At 38.6% G+C, this 23624-nt stretch overlaps 1 protein-coding gene across 1 annotated transcript in view; it reads left to right on the top strand.

Annotated features, from left to right (window-relative positions):
* The window catches only part of PAWR (pro-apoptotic WT1 regulator), a 70155-nt gene that overhangs the window by 41042 nt on the left and 5489 nt on the right, over window positions 1-23624 (top strand). Inside the window, exons 3-5 of the mRNA XM_058805345.1 lie at window positions 13507-13541; window positions 21991-22138; window positions 23498-23602. Coding sequence (XP_058661328.1) covers window positions 13507-13541; window positions 21991-22138; window positions 23498-23602 — 288 coding nt within the window. The remainder of the gene's footprint in view (window positions 1-13506; window positions 13542-21990; window positions 22139-23497; window positions 23603-23624) is intronic.

Here is a 23624-nt window from a genome sequence, read left to right on the forward strand (position 1 = left end):
GTTGTGCTGAGCAGTGAATGAGTACACTGCAAAAAATATATCAGCTGTGAATAATTGACATTTAAGATATGGGAGTTGAGTAAATACATATTGACAAAAGCATCAAGAGACAATAAAGCATTTTAAGAACTTCAAAATTACTTTTGTCATTGGCATGAGAATGGGGCTTATTGCGTTCTAGATGTGTGTTTTTCTCCTCACTGAGGACAAAATGGTCCTCAGTGGATGAGCTGAATCCTTTCCTCTCCCTGGAAAACTTGACCCAAACATGTCAGGATGATTTTTGCTGCTAATATAACATGGAAATAAGAATCAGTTATAGTGAGAGATACTGATTTTTGTGCCTGTGGGCATGGAAAGAGGAAATTCTGAGTCACTTAGATACTGAATTCAGCCTTTGTGAAACTAATACTCTGAATCCTTCAACTGAAAGGTAATTATTTATAAATACTAGAATGATTTAGAATATCTTAATGTAGAAAGGGAATGCTGATCTTAATTATTGTCACACAGAATTTGTCTAGTGTATTTCTTAATTCCATATTAAGAAATTGAAGATAATAACTATCACAGTTACCAATATCTTTTGCATCTGTCTGATTGCCAAAGACTCTGCAGTTATCTGCTAGAAACCTGTCTTGGTATTTCTAGTGCTGGTATGAAGCTGGGAGGAGAATTTTGCCTCTCAAGCATTCTGAAGTCTGGGACCCCAGTATGAGATGACTCACTATGACAACTGTTTTGCTGTACCTAATTTTATATTATTATTGCTGCAAAGCTCAGGGCCTCATTCAAGACCTTGCACTTCAGTTGGAAATAGCAATAATTTTGTTCCAACAATTAATTTGCTTTGTGTATGCAATTGTAATGCACATTTCTTGCTCTCCCTGTGTTGGTCTTAGCATGTACATGAACAAGAAATTAAGATGTTGAATCTTACAAAATTACTTTGTACAAGATACAGTATTGTTAGATATATTTTAGACAGTTAAACATCCACACTGAATTGGAGTCACAAACACAGAATGGATTTGCCAGGCAAAGAAATGTCACTTCATTTGTAGCACTTAACCTTGTTGACTGTAAGTTGTATTATATTCCTGCAGTAAGTACAAATTATGTGCATTAGCAGACAGACTAAAGCTTGATCCTAGTACTGAATTCCTGTGGAGCTGTTAATCCAAGACAATGGAAGGCAAAGCTGCCCTAGTTTTCAGCTCAGAGCACTGACTTACATGCACAGCAGTATGGCCATGTCTTGAGTTGCTCCCACTCCTCTCTGTGGCAGCAGTGCAGGTTTTTGTACTCTGCCAGAGGTTAGCTTGTGATGGATGCTTGGATAATCATTCAGTTTAGTGTAGAAATTACCCAGTACCTTTGAAAGAATCCTTGTTGATTGGAGGTGAGGGTAGGATGAAATGTCTACATAATTAGCATTAATGGTACAACTATGAAATTGTGTCACAGTAGGTTGGGTTCATTGTAGTAACTTCAATATGAAGGTTAGGTGGCTAGTGAAGTAATGTAAACTTGATTTATTAACATGACCCTTTAGTTATGCCTTGTGCATTCAGTTGTGAGTCATTCAAAAGCCTTTGAAAATTGAAGGAAAACCACATTTGATCTTTTTTTAATCTTTTGTGCTAAATAAGTTGAACGTTTCACCAAAACATTGCAGGCACTTTCTAAAAGGAATGTGGCCCAGAGATATCTTTACAGAAGTGTAGTTCTGTTTGCTTAAATATGATTCTTTTCTTTAAATGTGGCCTAACACATTGAAATTTTTGGAAGCAAGGACATATATCAGTGTTTAATGTTTAAATGTTTAATAGACATACCTTATAAGCTTTGCTGAAAGCAATAAATACAGGTAAGGAATAAAATTTCTTCTTAGCCTTGTGGCAGACTATGAGAAATGCAGGGATCTAAATTTGTTACCTGCATTTCTTTCAGAAGGACAGCTGACACAAGCAAACCTGCTTGACACAAGCATCCCTAGAGTTTTGTACTTCAATCTTGTGCTGAGATTTTACTGCTAAATAAGCCGACTCAAGTTGCACTTCTTGACTATTTTACCTTTTCTGGCTTTTCATTTAGCTGTGTAATGTCATACAACATCATTTTACAATTACTCTCATTATCCAAAGTATGTGGTAATAGTATTCATGCCTATTCATACATGATCTTGGCTTTTCAAAGGTGTTTGGCATCTAGGTTTCATGTATGAAGAACTGTATGCATGCATTCAAGGGTAGTAATTCATCTTTTGTAAGTGTTTTGCTGTGATTGTTGCTTGATGTTCATTTCCATCCACAGAGAAAATGTAGTTGTGCTACACTAGGCATGCATAAATGTATTAAACATGGTTTTTTTCAGCCCTACATTTTTTAGATGTTTGGCCAGGAATTATTTTGCGTAATAACGTGATTATAACATTGGTATTGTATTTAAAAGGAGCTAAATGTGGTTAAAGTACAGAAAAACATTAATTGTGGTGACGTATGTTTGAGTTTGGAAGTCATAAGTAATTTTGCCAAATCAGGTTATGAGACTCTAATATCTGAGATTTAACTACCAGATAATATTCATCTTAGGTTTTCTATTTGCAGGTGGACTGTGATGCACTTCACAGAGATGATATGAAAGCAGTTATTAATATCCACAAAGCACTTAAGCAATAATTGTGTCTGCAGTAGAAAACTCATTAGGAAATCTGACTGTATGTCCAAAAGTGTTTGCATCAAAATTAGTTAAAAAGTATTCCAATTCAGTGTGAAGTATTAAAATATTACTAAATTTTAAAATACATTTGCACCTTTAGTCAGTTTTGTGTGTGTGCAGTGTTTTTAAAGTGACATTAGTTGGAGGGAATTTGCTGCCCTGTGTGGGTCATAACATGAGCCAGGTGCTTCAGTTAGCATCTGCCAGGGCTCCCATGGCTTGGGAGACCCACATGATTGTTGTGATCTGTGTAAGGAAAACAGGAACACAGGAATTTCATGTTTTCACAGTCACACATGATCAGGCAATCACTGAGGTAATTTCTAGCAAAATGGGCCTATATTCAGAGCAGTTTGAATATGTTAATAACTAAGTAATTAAGGCATGTGTCCACTTTGTGAAGAGGTAGCAAGTACAAATATTCAGCATTACTCACTGAGTACTGTTCTTTGTGTTCCACTTAAGAAATGTTGTCATGATGTCATCATGACATCATGATGTCAGGAAGGGCAGTATCATGAGTTTGAATGAAAGTGGCATAGGTCTGGGACGTTCTGACCTGTTCTGAATTGGTAGACTTTGCAATCTTGGTTTGCTTTAATTGCTTTTTTCTGTATGTATTATTGCAGGTTGGAAAAACTGCACACTACATAGTAAATTTTTAATTAAAATCTTCAAGGGAACTTCTGAGTTTGAGTAATAATGTTGCACGGTGTTCTTGTCTGGTATAACTGGAGGCTTTAACTACACTCAAGGATTTGTTTTGATAAAAATGAGATTGCTAGCTTTTAGTTGGATTGTATGGATTTGTGGTTTTAGTAGAAGATTTTAAAAAAGCGGAGTCTGCTTTTCTCATCAGAGTGGGCTGTGTCATAAGATGATGTTGTAGCAACATAATTTTTCACTGCCAAAGTCTTCGTCCTTTCCTGTCATGTGAGCAAATTCAGTATATAATGTGTCTGTTGGAAGAGTGCTGCTGATCCATGCATGTTCAGTGGGTTTTACTTTGCCAAAGGATCTGCACATGCACATCTGATTCAGCTGTACTGCATGTGCACTGTCCAATACTGCTGCTTTGGAAAGTGCTTTCAAGTGAAATCAGGGTCCTTTTTGCCCCTAAGAAATCAGGGAGCTGAGAGTTATCAGTTACTGATGTGAGACCCGTGGGAAAGAGGGTGGCTGTAAATTGCCTATGAGCCAGAAAAAGTTGCTTGGCTAAGCAACATGTAACCTTGAGGATGCAGCTTGGGCATCCCTGCTTTGAGTTGCCTGACTTCTGCTCTTGAAGGGAAATACTGATAATGACTACCAAGATTTGTCTTCCTGACAACTCACCAAGAAAAGAGATCTTTCAGTTTTTTGTGGAAGGCATTATTTGTGTTCAGTGCTTGATCACTGTCAGCATAAATTTGATTACCTTTGATAGCAAACTTTGCTTTTCTTAGAAAGAAATACAGCATTATTAACATTTTTAACATCTGGGCTTAGTAAAGTTTAATTTAGTGGATAAGTGGTTTAAGCTTAAAATTTTGTTTGATGAATGGATTTCACTCCCAGTAAATAGAATTAAATGTACTATGAAATATCTTAAAATTGAATATTTGATTTTGTGGGCCTGTGTGTGTGCACAACTGTTTGTCACAGGACCTGCATGAAAACTAAAGCTGAATCAAGCCCGTGCAGGCATGGCATTGTGGAGGCTTCCTGTTCTTGCTTTAGAGTCACAGCTGTGCCTGGGAATCTACAGGGTTTTCAGCACAGCTGCTCTTCTGCAGAAGAGCAGATCTTTATGATCCTTATATACTGCATGTGTGAAGCAGAGCTTGTAAGTTATGATTTCTTCTGCTGAAGTTTGGTTGTGGTCCTTCCACTAAGATTTCATATTCTGGGGGCTTTATTTACTTTTATTCTAATTTTTTCTTGTCTTCAGATGTTGCTGCTATGTAGTCAGCCTATGTGAATAGAAATTTGGTTTGTTGTTGCCCTATTTGTTTCTTTCACTATGGAGCTCATGTAGCTGTGCTCCAGAATTGCACCAGCACTAGCTGCTGTTACACTGGTCTGGAGCCTTTTTTGAGACCTTTATGCAGATGTAAGGAATAGGAAGCAGTTTCTCAAATTCCCAACTAATGTTTTGAGCAGCCTAGAGGGACCTCATGTTAAGGAATTTATTTTTTTTCCCCACAGGTTTTCTGTTTTGGACTAGCTCTTTAAGTCAGCTGGGTTTTTGTGGTTTTTTTTGGGTTTTTTGTTTTTTTTTTTTTTTTTTTTTTTTTTTTTTTTTTGGTGGGGAAACAAGTGATCCTGAAAGTATAATGATAAACTGTAGCTGAGGTTTCTTTGGCAAGGAGAGCCATTGAGCACATACAAATTGATTGAAAAAGAGGGTCTTTCTGAGGTATCTGCTTGTACAAATAGATTACACAGCCTGACTGACACTAAAAACTTTTGTAAGGTATGGAAATACTCCTGATTCTTGCACTTTCCTGTGTTTCTGCTCTAGAGAGAGAACTTTAATTAATACTGCTTTCAGGGCAGGAACAAATCTGAAGCTCAGGTAACAGTATGAGTACCTGCTGGCTGTGTACAGAGAGGGAGGAGGTGCTTTCCTGCAGGAACTGGCATGGCCCATGGCCCAAGAGGATCCCTGCTGCAAGGTGGAGAGGGGAGACAGCTTGCTTGGTGCTGCTGAAAGATGAGCTGAAATGTGTACTCTGCAGAGATACACATAGCAGTATTTGTCAGACACCTTGTAACATGTACCATACATTCATATTATGAACAGTTAGAGAACACCATAGCAGTAGTTACTCAGATGTGCTGGTGCGTTTGGAAGGTGCATATTCCAGTTCCATGGTGGTGGGAGGATGGCTGGGGCAGGGTAGCCTGCTGCTCCATCTCTACATCCTTGCAGTCTAGTGTAATTATTGTGATGGCTGAGGAGGGGGGAGGAGGAATCTAATTCATAGTTGTTTGGTGGAGACAGTCTGACTGTGTTTATACTGTTAAAAAGTGCAAGACATGGGTGTGAGCTCAACTGCTGCACTGCTGATAGAGCCTGTGGCTTAATTATTAGCAACATTTTTTGGCATGGTTTTGGTTCGTGCTACCTAATGCTCTCTTATGTCATACCTGAGGGCTGTTTGAGGAATCACGTACCAGGAACCAGTCCTCTTAAATGGTATGAACATCACAGCACCAGTTTGGGCTGCCTTTTGTGTAGTGCTACAAGGACATTACTGGACTTTGCTAGCTCAGAAACAACTGCATACCTTTAATCTTCATGCTGGGGTATGCAACACAGAGCTAGGTTTTCTGCTCTGGAAACACTGCTTTGAGTTGTAACTGAGCCCTTGTGTGATTTCAAATACTTTTGTCTGATGGGAGCCTACAGATTCTTACTTTTTAGGGATACCACATTGTCTTTCTGGTCATTTTTCCTGCTCTGCTTTTTCTGTGAGTCACCTGAGATCTAGTCAGGTTTTTTTCACCCTAATTTAATAAACTCATTCACAGTTTTTGTTCTGAGTGCCTAACTGCTTGTCCTGAGCTCTTTTTCTGACTCCTCAGTGGTAAATACTGCTTGATGATAGAAATAGAGAATAACAAATAAAAGAAAAGCTCTGTTAATTTGTTTAAATGTGTGTTTCTGATTTCCTTATTTCTGGGAGCTGTTTTCTTCTGGCAGATACTTGACTTACCTGGGAGTTACTTGTGTTATCTGCAGGTATTTCTTTAATTATTTTCTCTCACTTTCTGTCCTTAATAGATTTCTTCATAGGTACAAATTGTGGATACTTACCTGTGAGAACTCTGATTGATTCCCGAGGTGTTCTTGCAGTGTTTCTCCGTGGCCCCCTGGCTCTGTGTAAACAGGCAGATGAGTCATAACTCCCTTGGCTTTGCAGGGGTAATATCTATCACTTGAACCCAAGCATTGTAGCACATCTGTTAGTTCTTGTTTGAAGATCTGTTATAACATACTAAATAAGGAGAAAGTAAGATGAGGCTGTAAAAATAAAGTTAAGGTGCAGAAAGTTGTGTTGCATTTCTATGAAAAACATCTCTAGATGCTTTCAAAGGGGTGACACAACTGAGAGGAACTGTCAACTCCCTCATGGGCAGAGAGGCCCTGTAGATAGACCATGACAAATTAGAGATTTGGGCAATCACCAACACTTTGAAATTTAACAAGGGCAGGTGCCAAATCCTGCACCTGGAATGGGGCAGTCCTGGTTGTGTGCCTAGACTGGGGAACAGGAAAGAGACCTGGGGATCCTGGTGGATGGCAAGCTGAACATGAGCCAGCAGTGCCCTGGCAGCCAGGAGGGCCAGCCCTGTCCTGGGGGCATCAGGGACAGCATCACCAGCTGGGCAAGGGAGGGGACTGTCCTGCTCTGCTCTGCACTGGGGTGGCCTCTCCTCAAGTCCTGTGTGGAGCTTTGGGTGCCACTATGTGTAAGAGACATTCTTTAAAAGCTATTAGAGAACATCAAGAGGAGAGCCTCAAGGATGATGAAGGATATGGAGTGGGAGCCATATGAGGAGCAGCTGAGGTCACTTGACCTGTCCAGCCTAGGGAAGAGGAGACTGAAGGGAGACCTCATTGTAGTCTTCATCCTCACAAGGGGAGGAGGAGGGGCAGGTACCAATCTCTTTGCTCTTGTGACCCAAGGAAATGGCGTAAAGCTGAGTCAAGAGAGCTTTAGGTTGGATATCAGGAAAAAGCTCTTCACCCAGAGGATGATTGGGCACTGCAACAGGCTCCCCAGGGCAGTGATCAGAACCTCAAGCCTGACAGCGCTTGAGAAGTGTTTGCACAGCACTCTCAGTCACACAGTGTGATCTTTGGGATATTCTGTTCAGGACAGGAATTGGACTCGATGATCCTGATGGGTCCTTTCCAATGCACCGTATGCTTTAATTCAGTGATTCAGGAATGGAAGGTAAATAGTATCTCTTGACTCCTGAGGGAGAATTGCTATTGGGAAATTTTGGTGGGAGGAGAAGAAAGATATTTCATCTGTCTTTTTGCTGTTTTTCACATCTGCAGTCATTCCTGGTTTGTATTAGAGTCAGATTGCCTTTCAGTTGTTTAGCATTTAGATGTTATCCCACATAGGAGCTGAATGAAACCTTGTCTGTATTGCAGAAAGTATGGAACTGCCATTGCCAAACAAATCTCAATGCAGAGTTGTACAGAATGTGAGAAGTAGCTGTAGTTAATCAAGATGTGATTTAAGGTACAGGAGTTAACTTGATTTGCTGGATGGAAATAGAATCTACCTTGGTATGTAAAAAGGCAAGAAACCCCAGCAGTAGGCCTCTTTCTTCCATGTAGTGAAGTTGTATTTGCTCACATCTTGAAGAATGTACAAGAAACTTTTTAGGAAGCCTGCATTTGAATTATATATGAAAAGAAAATTGTTTTGATAGCCTCATTTCAGTCAAAACTTAACCTTGCGTGTTGCAGGAATATCATTATATAGTAATAATTTGCACTAGTGTATAGTTCTATTTCAAAATAGTGTGCATATTCTTCATGTCAGCATATATACTAGTGAGCCCTAACATCCTGATTTGATCCAGGGGATTTGCTTTAATTGTTTGCAGAACTTCTAAGTAGTATTTCAAGGGATTCCAGTGACCCTTTTACATAGTCCAGCTGATTCCAGAGTCTGTACTTGTTTAAAACCAGTGTTTGTTAGGGCATTTTAATTAGCAAATTTGTAATAGCAGGGTGGGTTTAACATCTGGAAAACTTTGTCAGACACTTGTAAACACAGACAATTCTATTTATTTAAAGCCCGATGACCAGCTTGTTTATGCAGTCTCTCTGTTGGCCAAATGAAATACCAAGATGAGCCAGGAGCAAAGAAGAGAGCCAAGTTCCTTCATCCTAGTTTGACAGAGATTTAATTGGCAGTAAATGGTTTCATTAACTGAAATAGTCTCAGCTGCCTTTTCTGACCTTACATATTCTCTGGTGCAGCAGGTGCATGTCTGTGAGTTAGTCTGTGCAGTGAATCACATGAAGGAGCTCATGTGGAATGTGGGAATATGTTTTCTTTTTCCTTGGTTTTTTCATAGATCACACCCTGTCCTGCATTAATACCATCCACACAATCACTTTTGTAGACAAAACAAAAAGGGAACATGACCACTTTTTTGGAGCTATGCTGATGTATGTCACTCTGCAGTAGTTTGTAGAGTGTTCACTAATAATTTGGTTTATTAGTGAAGTATATGCTGTTAAAGGGTAAATGCAAGCTGCCTGAGATCATGTGCAAATAGTAAAAGTAATTTTAAGGCTGTGTTTGGAATACTGCATTGAAGTGAGAGCTTGATTTCAGCCTTGGACAAAGAACTGATGCAGGTAAATGTCTTTGGCAGCAGTATTTTTTCACCAGTATGAAAGAAACCATTAGCATTGTTACAGATTAATTCTTTACTTACTGTTTTTCCATTCAGGATTGCCACAGACTATAAAAAGAATTCCTCTTTTAGAGGGAGACATTCAAATGAGCAAATCTCTTCATTGCTCATGACTGATCATTCACTTTTATAGTAAAGATGAGGTATTTTAAATATGGGTTAAAAATAAAAGTTAAAAAAATATTAAGGAATATAAGCCAGATTTGTAAATAAGTACTTTTGTACAAGAACAGTCATCTGCTTTTAGGTTAACTCTTTGTCAGAACAGGCACGTCCCTCCTTTTCTCCTTCCCTTCCTTGATTTTCTGCCAACCTTCAGTTCTCCAAAAGTGGAGGAGTCAAGATCTTAAATTATAGATGCTTGCCTCATTTTCAGATCTCTGAGTAGTTTCAAATCTTAGATTATTTTTTGGTTTATAGGCACATTAGGCTATTTACAGTGTGACTACTTATATTCATGTTGCCAGAGTCTTTTGGATGCACACAAAATGAATTTCATAAGATGAGAACAGAGGTAAATAATACATTTTCCTAGTGTTTTCATCATCACTTTAAAGAATGATTGGTTTGCATTTACATTAGAGATTTCAAAGTAATAAAAATCATAATCTATAAAATCTGCAATATTAATTTGAGCTTCAGAGGATTTTTTTTGTGCATCAGGTGTGCCTTTTTAACTTTTCATAGTTAGTTTCAACTCCAGAAATAAAAACCACTACTACTTACTGTGAAACATCTGTTACAAAAGACTTGTTAATTGAGTCAAGGTTTTTTTGTTTGTTTGTTTTAACAGGCTGTCATTTGTAGCAAATGAGAGTATTTGCTATGCACTTGGTCTCAGCATTTGTTTGCTTTCCCAGCTTTTTCTGAAGAGCTGGCTTTTCTGAATAGTAGTGCCAAACTTTTAAAAGTGTGCAGTTGAATTAAATGTACAAGTCCATGTAATTGCTTTACAGCTTTATTTCCATTTAGTATATGAAAATGTTTTAGCAAATATGGGGGTATGCAGTGCATTCATTGTATCCTTTTAGTGTCTAGAGTACAAAACAAGCATCTCTTACCTTAAGATTTCTTTGTACAAGATTTCTTAGTGTGCTTCACCAGACTGCAGTCTCAGGTGCAGTTTCTCCCTTTCTCATGAATTCTACCTTTCACTGCAAACCAAGGCTTATGTTCACCAGGAAGCATTTCCCTGAAGAAACGAAGCTGTTAAAAAAATAAGAACTGAGGAAGATTAGAGCTCAGAGTTCCTACTTTATTGTATCTGCAGGCAGTTAGGCAAAATTCAGACCCAGTGTAACTCTCCATCCAAGTCTCAAAAGGCAATTGAACCACTTGCCCATGGCTAATGGGGCAGCTGGGATGTTTCTGAGACCATCACCACCAGGAACTGTGTCTGATGTTACTGATGTGCTGTTTCAGTCTCAGATACAGGGAACATGGATCTTAATGTATTAGATGAAACAATTGAAATCTCTTTGGATACCTCAGAGTCAAATCACTTCATCAGTCATTGCTGACTGTCTTAAGGCTAAAAATCTTTAGGACTTGAAGGGATCTTGGGAAGTCTCCATCCAAGTCTTGCAGACAGAGCAGGATATGTGTAGCAAATTGCTCAGGACTGGAGCCAGTTGGGTTTTTATTTCACAACAGATAGAAATATATCTCCATCATCTTTACCCCATCAGGAATTTGTACACATTTGCAAGATACCTCTTGAGCATCCTATTTTCCTGGCTGAACATTCCAGCACTTTCAGCTTCTCCTTATCTGTCAGATGCTCCAGACCTTTAATCATATGTTCAGCCTTGCTGGAGCTCTCCAATATATTGTTCTCATACTGAGAAGTCCAGAACTGGAGCCAGCATGCCAGCCGTGGTCTCACCAGGGCTGAGCAGAGGAGAATTAGAGAATATGCTTAGTTGGAGAGGACCCACGAGTCCAGCTTCTGTCCCTGAACAGGACACCCCAAGAGTCACACTATGTGCCGGAGGGTATTGTCCAAATGTTTCTTGAGGTCTATCAGGTTTGGTGCTGTGATCACTTTCCTGCAGAGCCTTTTCAAGTGCCCAACCGCCCTGAGATGTGAGGAACGTTTTCCTAATATCCAAACTAAGTCTGCTGACACAGCTTCAGACATTCCCTCAGGTCCTGTCACTGGTCACAACAGAGGAGAGATCAGTGCCTGACCGTCCTCAGCCCTTCATGAGAAAGTTGTGACTGCAGCTGAGGAAGTTGTAGCTGCAACTTCCCCTCAGTCTTGTCCAGGCTGTACAAGCCAAGTGACCTCAGCAACTCCTTGTGTGAGTTCTCCTCTAGTCCCTTCACTGTCTTTGCAGCTCTTCTCAGGATGCTGTCCTTCAACCTGATGGCAGTGCATCCTGAGGATGCCATGGGCCTTTGCTGCAAGGGCACAGAGATGGCTTATGTTTGACTTGTTGTCACCAGGACACCAGGGTTCTTTTCTGTACAGCAGCTTTCCACAGCAAGTACTCCTGCTTGGGATTATTCATCCCCAGACTCTGGGGTAAGACTTGGTGTTTTGCTTTTTTTTGGACTTCATGGGGTCTCTGTAAGCCCATTTTCCAACCTGTGTGTGTCCCTCTAGGTGGCAACACAGCCACCTGATGTATTGTTAACCTCTCATCCAAGTTGTTTGTAGTGTGCCAACTTGCTGGGGCTGTACTTTGTCTCATAATTCAGGTCACTACTGAAGTCATTAAACAGTACTGGCCCCTGTATCAATCTCTGCAAGGTGGCTGGCATCCAGCTGGACTTTCTGCTGCTGCTCGTAACCCTTTGGACCCAGTAGTCACTGCATCTCATGGTCTGCTTATCTGGCCTCTGTTTCCATAGACATGTTGTGCGGGAAGGCGTTGAAAGCTTTGCTGTCATCTAGATAAGCATCATCTGCTTTGCCTTCATTCACCAAGTCCTCTCATCATAGAAGGCTGTTAGGTCAGGCATGGTCTCCCCTTCATATAGCCATGCTGATTTCACCTTCCTGTCCTTGAGGATTTGTTCCATTTTCTACTCAGGATGTGAGCTAAGGACTGTCCTGTAGTTCCCTGGATTATCCTTCTTGAAGAAAGGAATGATATTTACTTCATTTTAGTCCTCAGAAACCTCCCCCTGCTTCCATGACCTTTCAAAGATAACCTACCCTAAAGTAAACTTTAAAAATAGCATTGGTAACATTTAAAATTGTTTCTCTGCCCTTTTAGAGGTAAAATTAGGTTTCTGTTTCATAGCTGGGAATCACTAATTTTCAGATGCTGTCATCAATGATAAAAATAGCTATCAGTGTTAAACCGGCAATTTTGCCAAATTTGTGGGTTTCTTTAACTAGTTCCCATGAATTTGTTGAATTTTGTTCTGCTTATCTTAGGGATAAGATGTAGCACATATGGCAGAAATGGAAAATGCTTCATAAAATAAAATGTACTTTCAGATCAAGAATTTTCTATAATACAAATATTTTTAAAATACTATTTTCTATACTAAAGTAATACTCTTTGTGTCCTAATTTTTAGCTTTTTTATTTACTTACAAAGTCACTAGTGTGCTGATTAGTGAAGACAGTGTCATGTTCTGTAGAATTTTCAGAGTGGATGGAATTTCTCTTGCATCTTGTTTTAAGAGCTAGTTTGGTTCTTTGCCCACAGTAAGTGTTGTAATTAGACAGCATTTCATACTTTGCCTTATTTTTTTTTTTTTGTAAAGGCAATTGTCCTTTAACTCCTTGAATATTCTTTCCTGACTTTTTACTTGTTATTTGCCGGGGGTGTTTTGCCTATGACTAAGAAAATAATTGGTTCATGTTCTTACAACATCCTAAAAAATATTTATGGACTTACTCTGTCAAATCTGAGCCCTTGTTTACCAGTTGAAACATGTCTTAATTTTTGTACTTGGCAGCTTCAGTTTTTGTTCCTATCTGGAAGGACAGCAGTGGTGCTCAGGAATTGAAACAGTTTTGCTCTGCTGCTCTTGGACAAGTTGATAAACAACTATCAAAGGGCACACGTGTTGCCATACTAGTTAGTGGTGGAGATGTACTGGTGGCAGGGTGTGAGCTGCTTCATGAGCTTGCAGGGGGATGGAATAAGTGCATCCAGTTTTATGATGTAATCAGAGGCAGACACTTAAGGCTTCTGGGGTGATGTTCAGAAGCAAGAACATGGTGACAATAGTCCTGGTATTGTCTGAACCTGACAACAAAATAATGCAAACTGACTTGTACTTGGCATGGGACTGCTCGCACTGCAGACTGTTTTGGACTGATAAGGTATTTTGGCAGTATAGCTACAAGAAAAATACTAATTAATTTTTCCTTTTTGTTTCTTTTAGGACTCCTCCAGAATGGTTTCAAGCAGGTATAAAAGGTATGAGATCTTTATACACAACAATTTTGTTTATATTTCTACCAGAAATAATGCTGATTAAATGGCTATTTGTAGTTGAAGCCATCATACTGCTACTGTAGATATATAGCCTGATAGCATGCAAAGGACCTGAAAGATGCAGCAAGGTTATTCAAAGCCTTCTATTATGTTACTGTTTTAAAATAAATTCCACTAATGTTTTACTAGGTCTTACTAGGGCAGAATAATTTTCCAATCAAATGTCAAACTTGACTACACATTGCCTAGAAGCCGGTATTTTCACAGTTTAATTTATGAACCATTGTATTCCGAAGCTGAATAAAGGAAGATAATTTTGTTGCTCTCCACAGTAATAGTGAAAGATGGTTTTGTCATACTACTGTCTCAGTTGTAGAGGTGTTTCTCATATATAGCATGTCCTGTTTGTTATTTGTTTGTCTTTGAGTCAAGTATTACCCTGGTCATTACTCCAGCTTTTTAATCAGATAAATACTTCAGAAGTTCTTGATGAAACGGAGAGCTGTGTGAAATTCCACTAATGTGGAATTAGTACTGACACAACTATCACAGCTAACATGGGGTCTCAAATGCAGCAACTGAAGGAAGACACTTGTGTAAGAATGTTTTTATCTGGTACATTAATGCATTCGCTTTCAGGTATCCTTTACTTGGGTAAAATATGTAGGTGTTTAACTCATCAGTTTATATATATGGCTGTAGAAGAAAGTACAAAGAGCATCTACAATTATCTAGCTTTCACTGCTGTATTTACTACCCCTCAATATTGTTCACCTGTGGAATCATAGAATGGTTTGGGTTGGAAGAGACCTTGAAGAATACTAGTCCAGTCCCCCTGCCATAGGCAGAGACACTTTCCAGTGAACTAGATTGTTTAGAGCCACATCCAGCTTGGCCTTGAACCTTGGAGGGAGGGAAACACCCCTAGCTTCTCTGGACAGCCTGTTCCAGAATCTCACCTCCCACACTGTAAAAAAGAATAACCTATCCTGTTATGCTTTAGCTTTCCTAGCACGGTGTCTTTTATATTTATATTCCCAGGTTCTCATAAACCCAGTTGAATGATGCTTTTTATAGGGCTTTTTTAAAATCACTTTGTCATTGCAGAATGGGTGGGCTTATTGTCACAAGTTTAGTAACTATGTAATTTCATGATTCATTTCTTATTAATCAAGCACATTTTAGTTCAGTCTTTACTTCCTCCTAAGTCCTGGTGCATAATTTTATTGCTGTTTGTATCTGCAAATACTTAGTGGTGTGTGTCATACTTTTGTGGCTTTTCATAAACCTTATCTCTGCTTGCCTGCTGTATATACTTGCTTGCAAAAACTTGCTTGTGCGTGGGGTGGTAATAAATAGAAGTTTGCACAACCACGTTGGTAACTTATTTGAAAATAATCTAATCCTACTGATTAGCATTGCAAAAGTAGGAAATGCCAGAGCTAGAAAATGCTAAATGAGACTTGGTTATGCAGTCTTCCCTCAGTCAGCTTTAGTTATATGTGGGATGTAGACTCTTTGTCAACTTCCTCTGTCAGGGCTGGCATCACATGCAGGAGGAATCTGACTTGTTGTGAGCTGCTGTTCAATATTTTATGGATGTTGCCATCTATCTTATTTATTGCATAGTCTTGAACTTCAAGTTGAAAGTGAAGGATTATTTGCCACTGTCAACACAGTGCCCAGTGCTCACAAATACTTAGAGGGTTTTATTCTCCTTGAGTTATACAATGCCCACTGTGGTTGGAGTTAATAGTATCTACTAGTTTTCTGCTGTATTTGAAAATTTGTGCCTCCTTGAACTAATTTTTCCTGTGAGGGTACTTAAGGTATGACTCCCAGTGGTTTTGCTTTCTGAGTTGAATGCTAAAGGAGTTGGAACTAGAATTGTTCTGGGCTTGTTTGTTTCTTCCAACATCCACAGTAGGTGAAGGTCTTACAGAAAGCAGCCTCCTCTACAGTAATTCTTATTCAGATCACTCAGATCTCACTGAATACAGTAGGAGTCCCTTGGAAACTCAGATGGTTAGAGCATGATGCTAATAACACCAAGGCTGTGGATTCAATCCCTGAATGGGTCATTCACTTAAGAGTTGGACTCTGTGATCCTTGTGTGTCCCTTCCAACTCAAAATATTCTGCGAATCTATGAAATGGAAAATGTCATTCTGTGATTGTACCTAGAATTGGAATGTTAATGCCAAAAGGCTGAATTGAGATAATAGGCTGCTTCAAGGCTCAAATACACTGAGCTTAATTTGCTTTCAACAGTCTTGGGTTGGGTGTACTCCCTTAGGTTTTTAAAGCAAACTGAGAATGAAGCATGTTTCACATAGGGACAATCACTTTGGGATCCTTTTTGAAACTTACTTGCAACAGTAAGTGGCCAGTACTTTCTGGGAGAGAGATGGTTGGTAGACTTTATAGACATATGATAGCAAGAAGGAAACTATATTTTCATGAATTGTTGGATTCTGTAATAGATTCTCTTTCCCATTGAAAGATTGAGCTATTTGCCAGAAATATTCAAGTAGCTTTCTTCCATTCTTACTACTGCTTTTTCTCTTTTGCCTTCTCACTCTTCTCCAGTTATTCCTTATCAAAGGTGGCATCTTGTTTGTTACAGCATTTTTCTTCACTTCACTGGTTTCTATTTCCTAGTGCAGTTAGGCACTCTTTCCTTTCTCTTCCCCATTTCTCTTACATCCTTATATTTAATCATCGAGGTCCTAGTCTTCTCTTTATTATTTGTCTGATGTTGTGTGTGTTGTTTTTTCTCGTTGTTTTGTTTTTTTCTTCCTGTCTCCATTATCTGTCCTTTCTGACTTCTAGTCCTGGATTACTGATATCATTCTGGACTTCCAGTGCCTTTCCCTTTCCATTTAACTGTTTTCAGATTTTATGTTATTATCTTTGAGATTCTTCTGCAACTTAAACAATTCTGTGATTCTGCCTCTACACTGAGATACCCATCCTCCTGTATCTGACAAGACAAAAGAGATTAAAAAGCAGGGAAGATCAGTTATGTGTGTTCTTACAGAATCATTGTTCTCTTGGTGTGTTCCAGGACTTAAGGAATTGTACAGATTTTATACTGTGAATTACACTGGCTACTTTCCCCTGTATGGATGCAACAGTCCGTGACTAAACATTTATATGACATTGCTGGGAAACCTATTTCACTGAGTGTCCATTGACTGGAAAACATGTTTACAAATGAACTCTGATGGCTTCTGTGTATTGTTGTGTGCTTAGTGACTTGGACAAACTGAGCCTGTCTCTTTGTGCTGTAAAGTAAATAAAGGTTTGTGATGAGGATCTTCGTCTATAAGATCTATAAGTCTATAATTGTAGTCTGTCTTCTGATTTACTTCAGAATTTTTCACACCCCCCAGAAATTTGTGGAGGGGTTCCTTTGTATTTTCATTAAGTCCATAAAATAATTTCAGGAGAAAGTGATGGTTTTGTTGTGGGGTGGAGTGGTACTGTGAGATCTATTAAAAGTACGACCAGAATCTGCAAGGTCATGCTGATATGAAGGCCACAGGACATGCAGGAGAGTATTTGGGAGCTGTGGTCAGTCAGGTGTCCTAACTGTGAGCTTCAAGTGTTTTAAATCTCTAGGTATACTTCAGTGGTAATAGCTCATATCAACTTCCCATTCTTCCATTTTCCTCTCAGTTTTTTTAATGTAATATGACTTGTCTTGGCCATTTCAAACTGCTGTTATGAAACTGGGTCTGTTATTTTTTGCACTGCTTTGCGAATAGATATTTTAAATACTAAACATATTGCCATTAGTAAGAATGGTTTTCTGATTAAGGTCTGATAGTATCAGCATAGTTGATGTTTCCAATGATTTCTCAAGCATAAGAAGGACAAAGTGCATTTTCTTTATTGAAGTATTTGAGTCTAATCTACATGTAAACATGAATTATGTTTCTTTTGTAAACTAAAAGGCATGTTTGCAAGTAACAGTAATGCAAGATATTTATGCAGACATAGGAATATTTTAATAAACACAGAAAGTTTGTTCTATCAGATTACTTAAAGACTGTCTGCTAGTTTTTGAACCAATTTAGATTCTTTAAAAAAAAAGAATTGGAAAGCAAACTTTGCAGATTGTGATTTAAAGATTTTTGCATGGTTCTTGAATCAGACAGATCAACTGGATTAGTTTACAAAAAGAGCTAGATTAAAATCTCTTCATGGTTCAGAAGTGTATTCCCCTTATAAGTTTGTTTACTAGTGGAAATGAATACAGTATGGTATGGTTTTATGGGTTCCAGTCAAAATGTCAGAGAGGATTTTTGCCCCCTCTTTTAGGGATAGTACAGGACTTTAATGTGGAACCCTAGAGGTAGAGACTATTTAGCAGTAATTGTAAAACACTCCATCATACTTGAGTTTATCATTCATGTAAGAGTTGAAAAATAAATGGGAAAGTAGAGACCATAAGAAAAGAGGGTGCTTCAGAGCACTCATTGGAGGGGTCTGAAGTTTGAACACTGCTGAAATTGCCTGTGTTTTTAGATAATTATAAAACTTAAACTATAACAGTTTACTTGCCATCATACTAACCTTGATCTCACTAATTTAAAGAAACCACAGCTGTGAAATACCATTTCATAATGCTGTGCCCAGACATGCCTGCTTGTCTGTGTTTAGGAGTTCCACAGTGAGGGCTGGCTTTGGAAGCATTGTCTCATCTAGCTTGTTACCTTAGGACCACTGCTTTGCAGATATGAACATTTTATTTTAGATAGGGGTCACTAAAGAAGATTTTCTTGACTTTTGTAGCCCTTCTTGAGACACTGCTGATGTTATGAGAAGGCATAAACAAGTAGGGTTTATTTCTGCAAAATGTTTTGATGGTCTAAGTTCTGGCTGGAGTTCCTCACTCCCTCTTGGGCCAGTGCTCATGCAGCTGGGCATGCTACTGCCTCAGGGAGCCACCATGGCTGCAAGTTGATGGCTTCCTTTTGCTTGGCTGCTGCTTCGTGGTTTGAGAAGTTTCCCATTCACCTGAAGGCCAGAGGCGGGAAAAATGGAGGAGCCTAGGGAATGCAGCTGTAGAAAAGGCAAGATGCCTTTCCTTAGCTCAGCTCTGGAGTCACAAATTTGGTTTAAGTGGTATGAAGTAACAGAAAGCCAAGGTGCCCTGTTTAGAAATATTTAGAAATAAACAGGGCTTCTTCCTTTGCTTTTTCCAGAGAAGCTGTTAGCAACTGACCAGGTTGCAGTGACATAAATAACTAGGAGTTTCCAAATCAGGTACAGTTATAAGATTCTGGCATAAAAATAAGCCTGTCATAGTTGAAATAGAGCTTGGACAGGGTGATTTTCACTGGATGAAATGGCAGTTTGGACAGTGTTTTAGAAATACATTGAGAGAATCAAAGAAGTTTTGGAAGGAGCAAGAGATATTTCACCTTGCTTTTAAACCTGTCTCTGTATGAATAACTGATTTTATTGTAAAGAAAATAACTAGGAACATCAAACCAAAGTTTCTGTTTCTCTGTAAGAAGTCAAACTGATTTTGCTATATCGTTTTTGTTTTAAGTATAACCAGGAAAACACCTTGTAAAATGTATTTATATTTGTGTATTTTTATATATAAGCATAATCTACAGGTATGCTTCCATAAGGCAGTATGTTTGTTGGCGTTGATTCATAAATGTTTCCTCTTAGTGAAGAGGCTCCAAGTTCAGTGATACTGTTTTTCTAATCATCGTTGTGGAAAGGATCCTGAGGGACATCAGGTACAGCATCACCAGCCAGGCAAGGAAAGGGATTGTCCCACTCTGCTCTGCACTGGGGTGACCTCACCTCAAGTGCTGGGGGCAAGTTTGGGTGCCATGATATAAAACAGACATGAAGCTCTTAGAGAACATCCAGAAGAGAGCAACAAGGATGGTGAAGGGACTGGAGCAAGAGGCCTTTGAGGAATGGCTGAGGTCACTTGGTGTGTTCAGCCTGGAGAAGGGGAGACTGAGGGGAGGCCTCATTGCAGTTGCGCCTTCCTTGTGAGGGACAGAGGAGAGTCAGGTACAGATATCTTGGCACGTGTGATACATGACAGGACTCAAGGGAGGGGCATAAAGCTGAGTCAGGAGAGGTTTAGGTTGGGTATCAAGAAGTTTTTCAGCCAGAGAGTGGTTGGGCACTGGAATAGGTTTCTCAGGACAGTGGTCACAGCACCAAGCCTGTCTTGATTTCTAGAAGTGAACAGTGCTCTCAGGCACATGTGACTCTTGGGGTGTTCAGGGCCAACAGCTGGACTTGAATGATCCTGATGGGTCGCTTCCAAGTCAGCATATTCTGATTCTGTGATTCTTTTTCATTTAGCACTCATGAAGTGACTTTGCATCTGAAGACTTAAGTTCCATTCTTTGTGAAAGATGTTTCTATTGTGTCATGGGTAGTACTTTTTTGCCATTGCTGTGTACTAACCATTGGTTATAACACCCCAAATAATGAACTTTTTATCTGTTATATTCCTTGTGTTAGGTTTTGGACTCATGCTTTCTTAAATGGTTTTTTAAAATCCCATTTCCTAGAAGCCTCTATGATATGTTCTTTGTACTTTCCTACAGTGAGAAGGAATGTGTTCAGTAGGGTCTGCTGCCCAGTGGAATAGGTGAGGAAATTCAAGTCTGAATGTCAGGGGGAAAAAACCCTGAAAGTGAAAGCATTTTCTTTATTAATGAAACCCTTCCTGTCCAGGTATTCTTTCTTCTAATCTTTGTGTAGGAGCTTCTGCCAGTATCACTCACTGGAGCTAAGTTTAAATACTTCAGTATAGTGGCAAAAGTATTCCTTTTTAAATTATGAAAAATTGAGACTTTTTTGTGTGGTCTCTCCTTGAGACATTAACAGCACAAAACTACAAGTCTTTTAGGAAACGCAATGACCTAGAATTTATAGAGTTAAGTTTAAATATTTGTCTTATGTTGCAACATGCATATCCGGTCCTAGAAATGTTTTATAAAAAATCTTCTGGATGAAGAATAAACAGTGCTAAATATGGTAATAACATTAAGCTACAAAATTCCTTACAATTGTGTCAGTGTGTCTTGGAAACTTCACACATACTGGAGCAAAATAATATTTATATCCACGAAAAGACATCCCTTTGCCAGATACTCCTGCTTTTGATTTGCACTATATCCATCTAAATCTGCATGTTGTCAGCAGCGGGTTTTCTAGAGTTATGAAATGCAAAATTGTTAAATGAACACATTAATCATATACTCTTCTGTGTTTTAAAGGAAATGTTGAAGGGATGCTCATAGTGCTTTTCATTCTTTTCCTAAGTGGTCTAGAGCACCAGTGTATACATACTTCAGCTGTGTGATTTTGCAAAATCACAGGCTGGTTGATGATGGAAGGGACCTCTGGGGTAATCTTGTCCAGTCCCCTGCTCAAGCAGCCACCTAGAGCTGATTTTTGAGGATCATCTCCAGGTGGCTTTTGAGTATCTCAGTTTTTTGGTTTTGTTTTGGCAGTTTGTCTGTATATTTTAAGTCTAAGAAGTGTAATTTTGGTGAATTGGTGTGGGAGAGTCTCTTTGTCTGTTCTCAGGGCACTCTGTTCTGTTGTTTTTAGTTATTCATTAGAATCTTCATTGAAGGTGAGTAACATTACTGTTTAGGAAGAAAATGGCTATGGGAAGGATGCTGTTAGTTTTGTGACTGAAAATACTTGACTTGTCATACATATTTTTAAATTAGTACTGTTTTTTTACATGCCAGTAGTAATGGAGATCCTGCATGCTTTTTTAAAAAACATACCTTATGTGCACTTGCAGTCCTTATCTGTTGATTCCATGGCTGATTTTTAATAAATAGACATGTAATCCAGACCAAGTAGTCCCAAGGGACCACTTAAGGAAGTGTGTCAGACAACAGAGCTCTGACAAATTCCTCTGTACCAAAGTTCTGAAGTAAAATATCTGGAGATGGCATGAAATTGGTTTGTTGGGTCTCATCACTTTCTCACTTCAGTTTGCTTTCCATTTCCTTACAGGCTAAATCTATAGTTCCCAAAGCATTAGTCAATGTTCTTATGTTTTGGATGTGTACCTGTTTTTTCATCCCTTATGTTTTCATCTAGTTAGAAAGATTCTTGGTTTAAACTCTGTAGTGGCACTTTAGTTCTTGAAATAAAGGCATTTAGCTTGTTTTTTAATGTGCATAGTTAATGAAACTTGAAAAATAGGATAAGTATGTGTTTCTGGTGTATTACCCATGTGATGAAAGCTGCATTATCCAAGTATTTGAATGCCTGAGGCAGTGAATTTAGTGAGTTCTCAGCTGTGGAATATGTTCTCTGCACTTTATTAGACTGACCTACTGACTGCTTTGGAGAGCTCTTCTGTGACTGCTGTGTGAGGTGTGTAAATAGGTGTGTGCTTTCTCTGCCCCTCACAGTACAGCCAGTGCACCAGAGGATGATGCTCCAAACAGATATTCCCGACCAGAGAGGACAGTTTACAGCAGATACAGCAGAGATGCAAATTCTTCTGGCAGTTCTCTACCAAGTAACTCTTTGGAGAAGAGGATTGAGGAACTTGAAAGGGTAAGCACCAACTAACCTTGCTATGGCATACTTCTGAAATGAAGTACTTTTGAAACTCCATGGGGAAATTTGCAGGTAAAATACATAGAAATTATGCAAAATGCTTGAAGTACAGATAGTTACGTCTACAAAAACATGCAGAGAGTCAGACTGACTGAGAAGAATGTGAATTTTGAAATCACAGATGTTTCATTTTCATTTGGTATTTAAGTGAGAAATAGTTAAGGCAAAGATAATGCACTTAAGAAAGCCAGCAGTGCTCTGTGTGCTTCTCCTGTGTACCTTGTGATACACCAACACAGAGCAAATACCTTGGGGGAAGAAGGAGCTCACCGGCTGTTCACAAGGTTACAAGCTGGTTTCTGATCTACTGCTTGGTTTGTTTTATTTGGTATACCGAAATATTGTAAAATTTATCTTCTGTCTAGTTGTTTGTTAGAGCTGTAAACATTCAAAACACATATTTAAAATGATTTGCATTGTTTCCTACTGACTTAATAAAAACAATTTTGGGAGAATGTAATAATGTTAGATCTGAGCTTTTGGCCTATGCCAGTATTTTGCTAAATAATTTAATCTGTGTAATCTATTACTGGCTTCTCTGTCTTCCTCTGAAGTGGATTTTTTGTGGGTAACTTCACAAATATTCTTGAATCATGTGGGTGAAAGTTACTAAGTTAACACAATTTGAATAGGCCTTTTTTTTTTGGAAAGGGGGAAAATTACATGTGTTTTGTAGAAATTGCTATTTTTGATTTAAGACTTGAGGAATCTTCATTTAAGTAGAGTATACCGTAATCCTCCCTTCTAAATCATCTTCTTTCTGAAATACTTAAATTGCCAGTAAAAAAAAAAGTAGAAGAAGATTTAAGCACATTCTTTCCTAATGAACATTTTCATTCTTAATCACATTCAGGCCCACAGATTTAAAAGTGAATCTTCATATCTTGTTAATGAAGATAATACCATATACATATTACCATTTTTTATAATGGTATTGTAAAAAACCAACAACGGAAAATCCAACCAGCGGTAATTTGGGAGCTGATACTTTATATTTACTACTTCTGTTTTGGGCCTCTGTCCAATTCTGTGTTCAAGCTTAAATTAAATATAAATTAAAACATTATCATTGAATCAAACCAAACAGATTTTCTGTTGTAAAATATTCTTAGATGTGATTCTTTAGCTCCTTGAAATGTAAAAGGACTTGAAGATGTGGGTTTGACTTGCAGTAGAAAAGGAATTATAGATAAATGTGTGTGTATGTTCTTTCTTTGTTTTAGACAGTGTTAACTTAAAACTGTCTCTTAAAACAAGAATTTACATTTTCAACTTCATTCTTTATTCTGGTTATAGGAACTTGCAAAAGAAAGACAGGAAAATGCAAGATTAATGAAGATGGCACAGGACAAAGAGGAACTAATTGGAAAGCTGAAAGAAGAAATTGATTTATTAAACAGAGTAAGCAAATACTTTATTCCAT

Source organism: Ammospiza caudacuta, chromosome 5, assembly GCF_027887145.1.
Source record: "Ammospiza caudacuta isolate bAmmCau1 chromosome 5, bAmmCau1.pri, whole genome shotgun sequence".
Lineage (NCBI taxonomy): Eukaryota > Metazoa > Chordata > Aves > Passeriformes > Passerellidae > Ammospiza > Ammospiza caudacuta.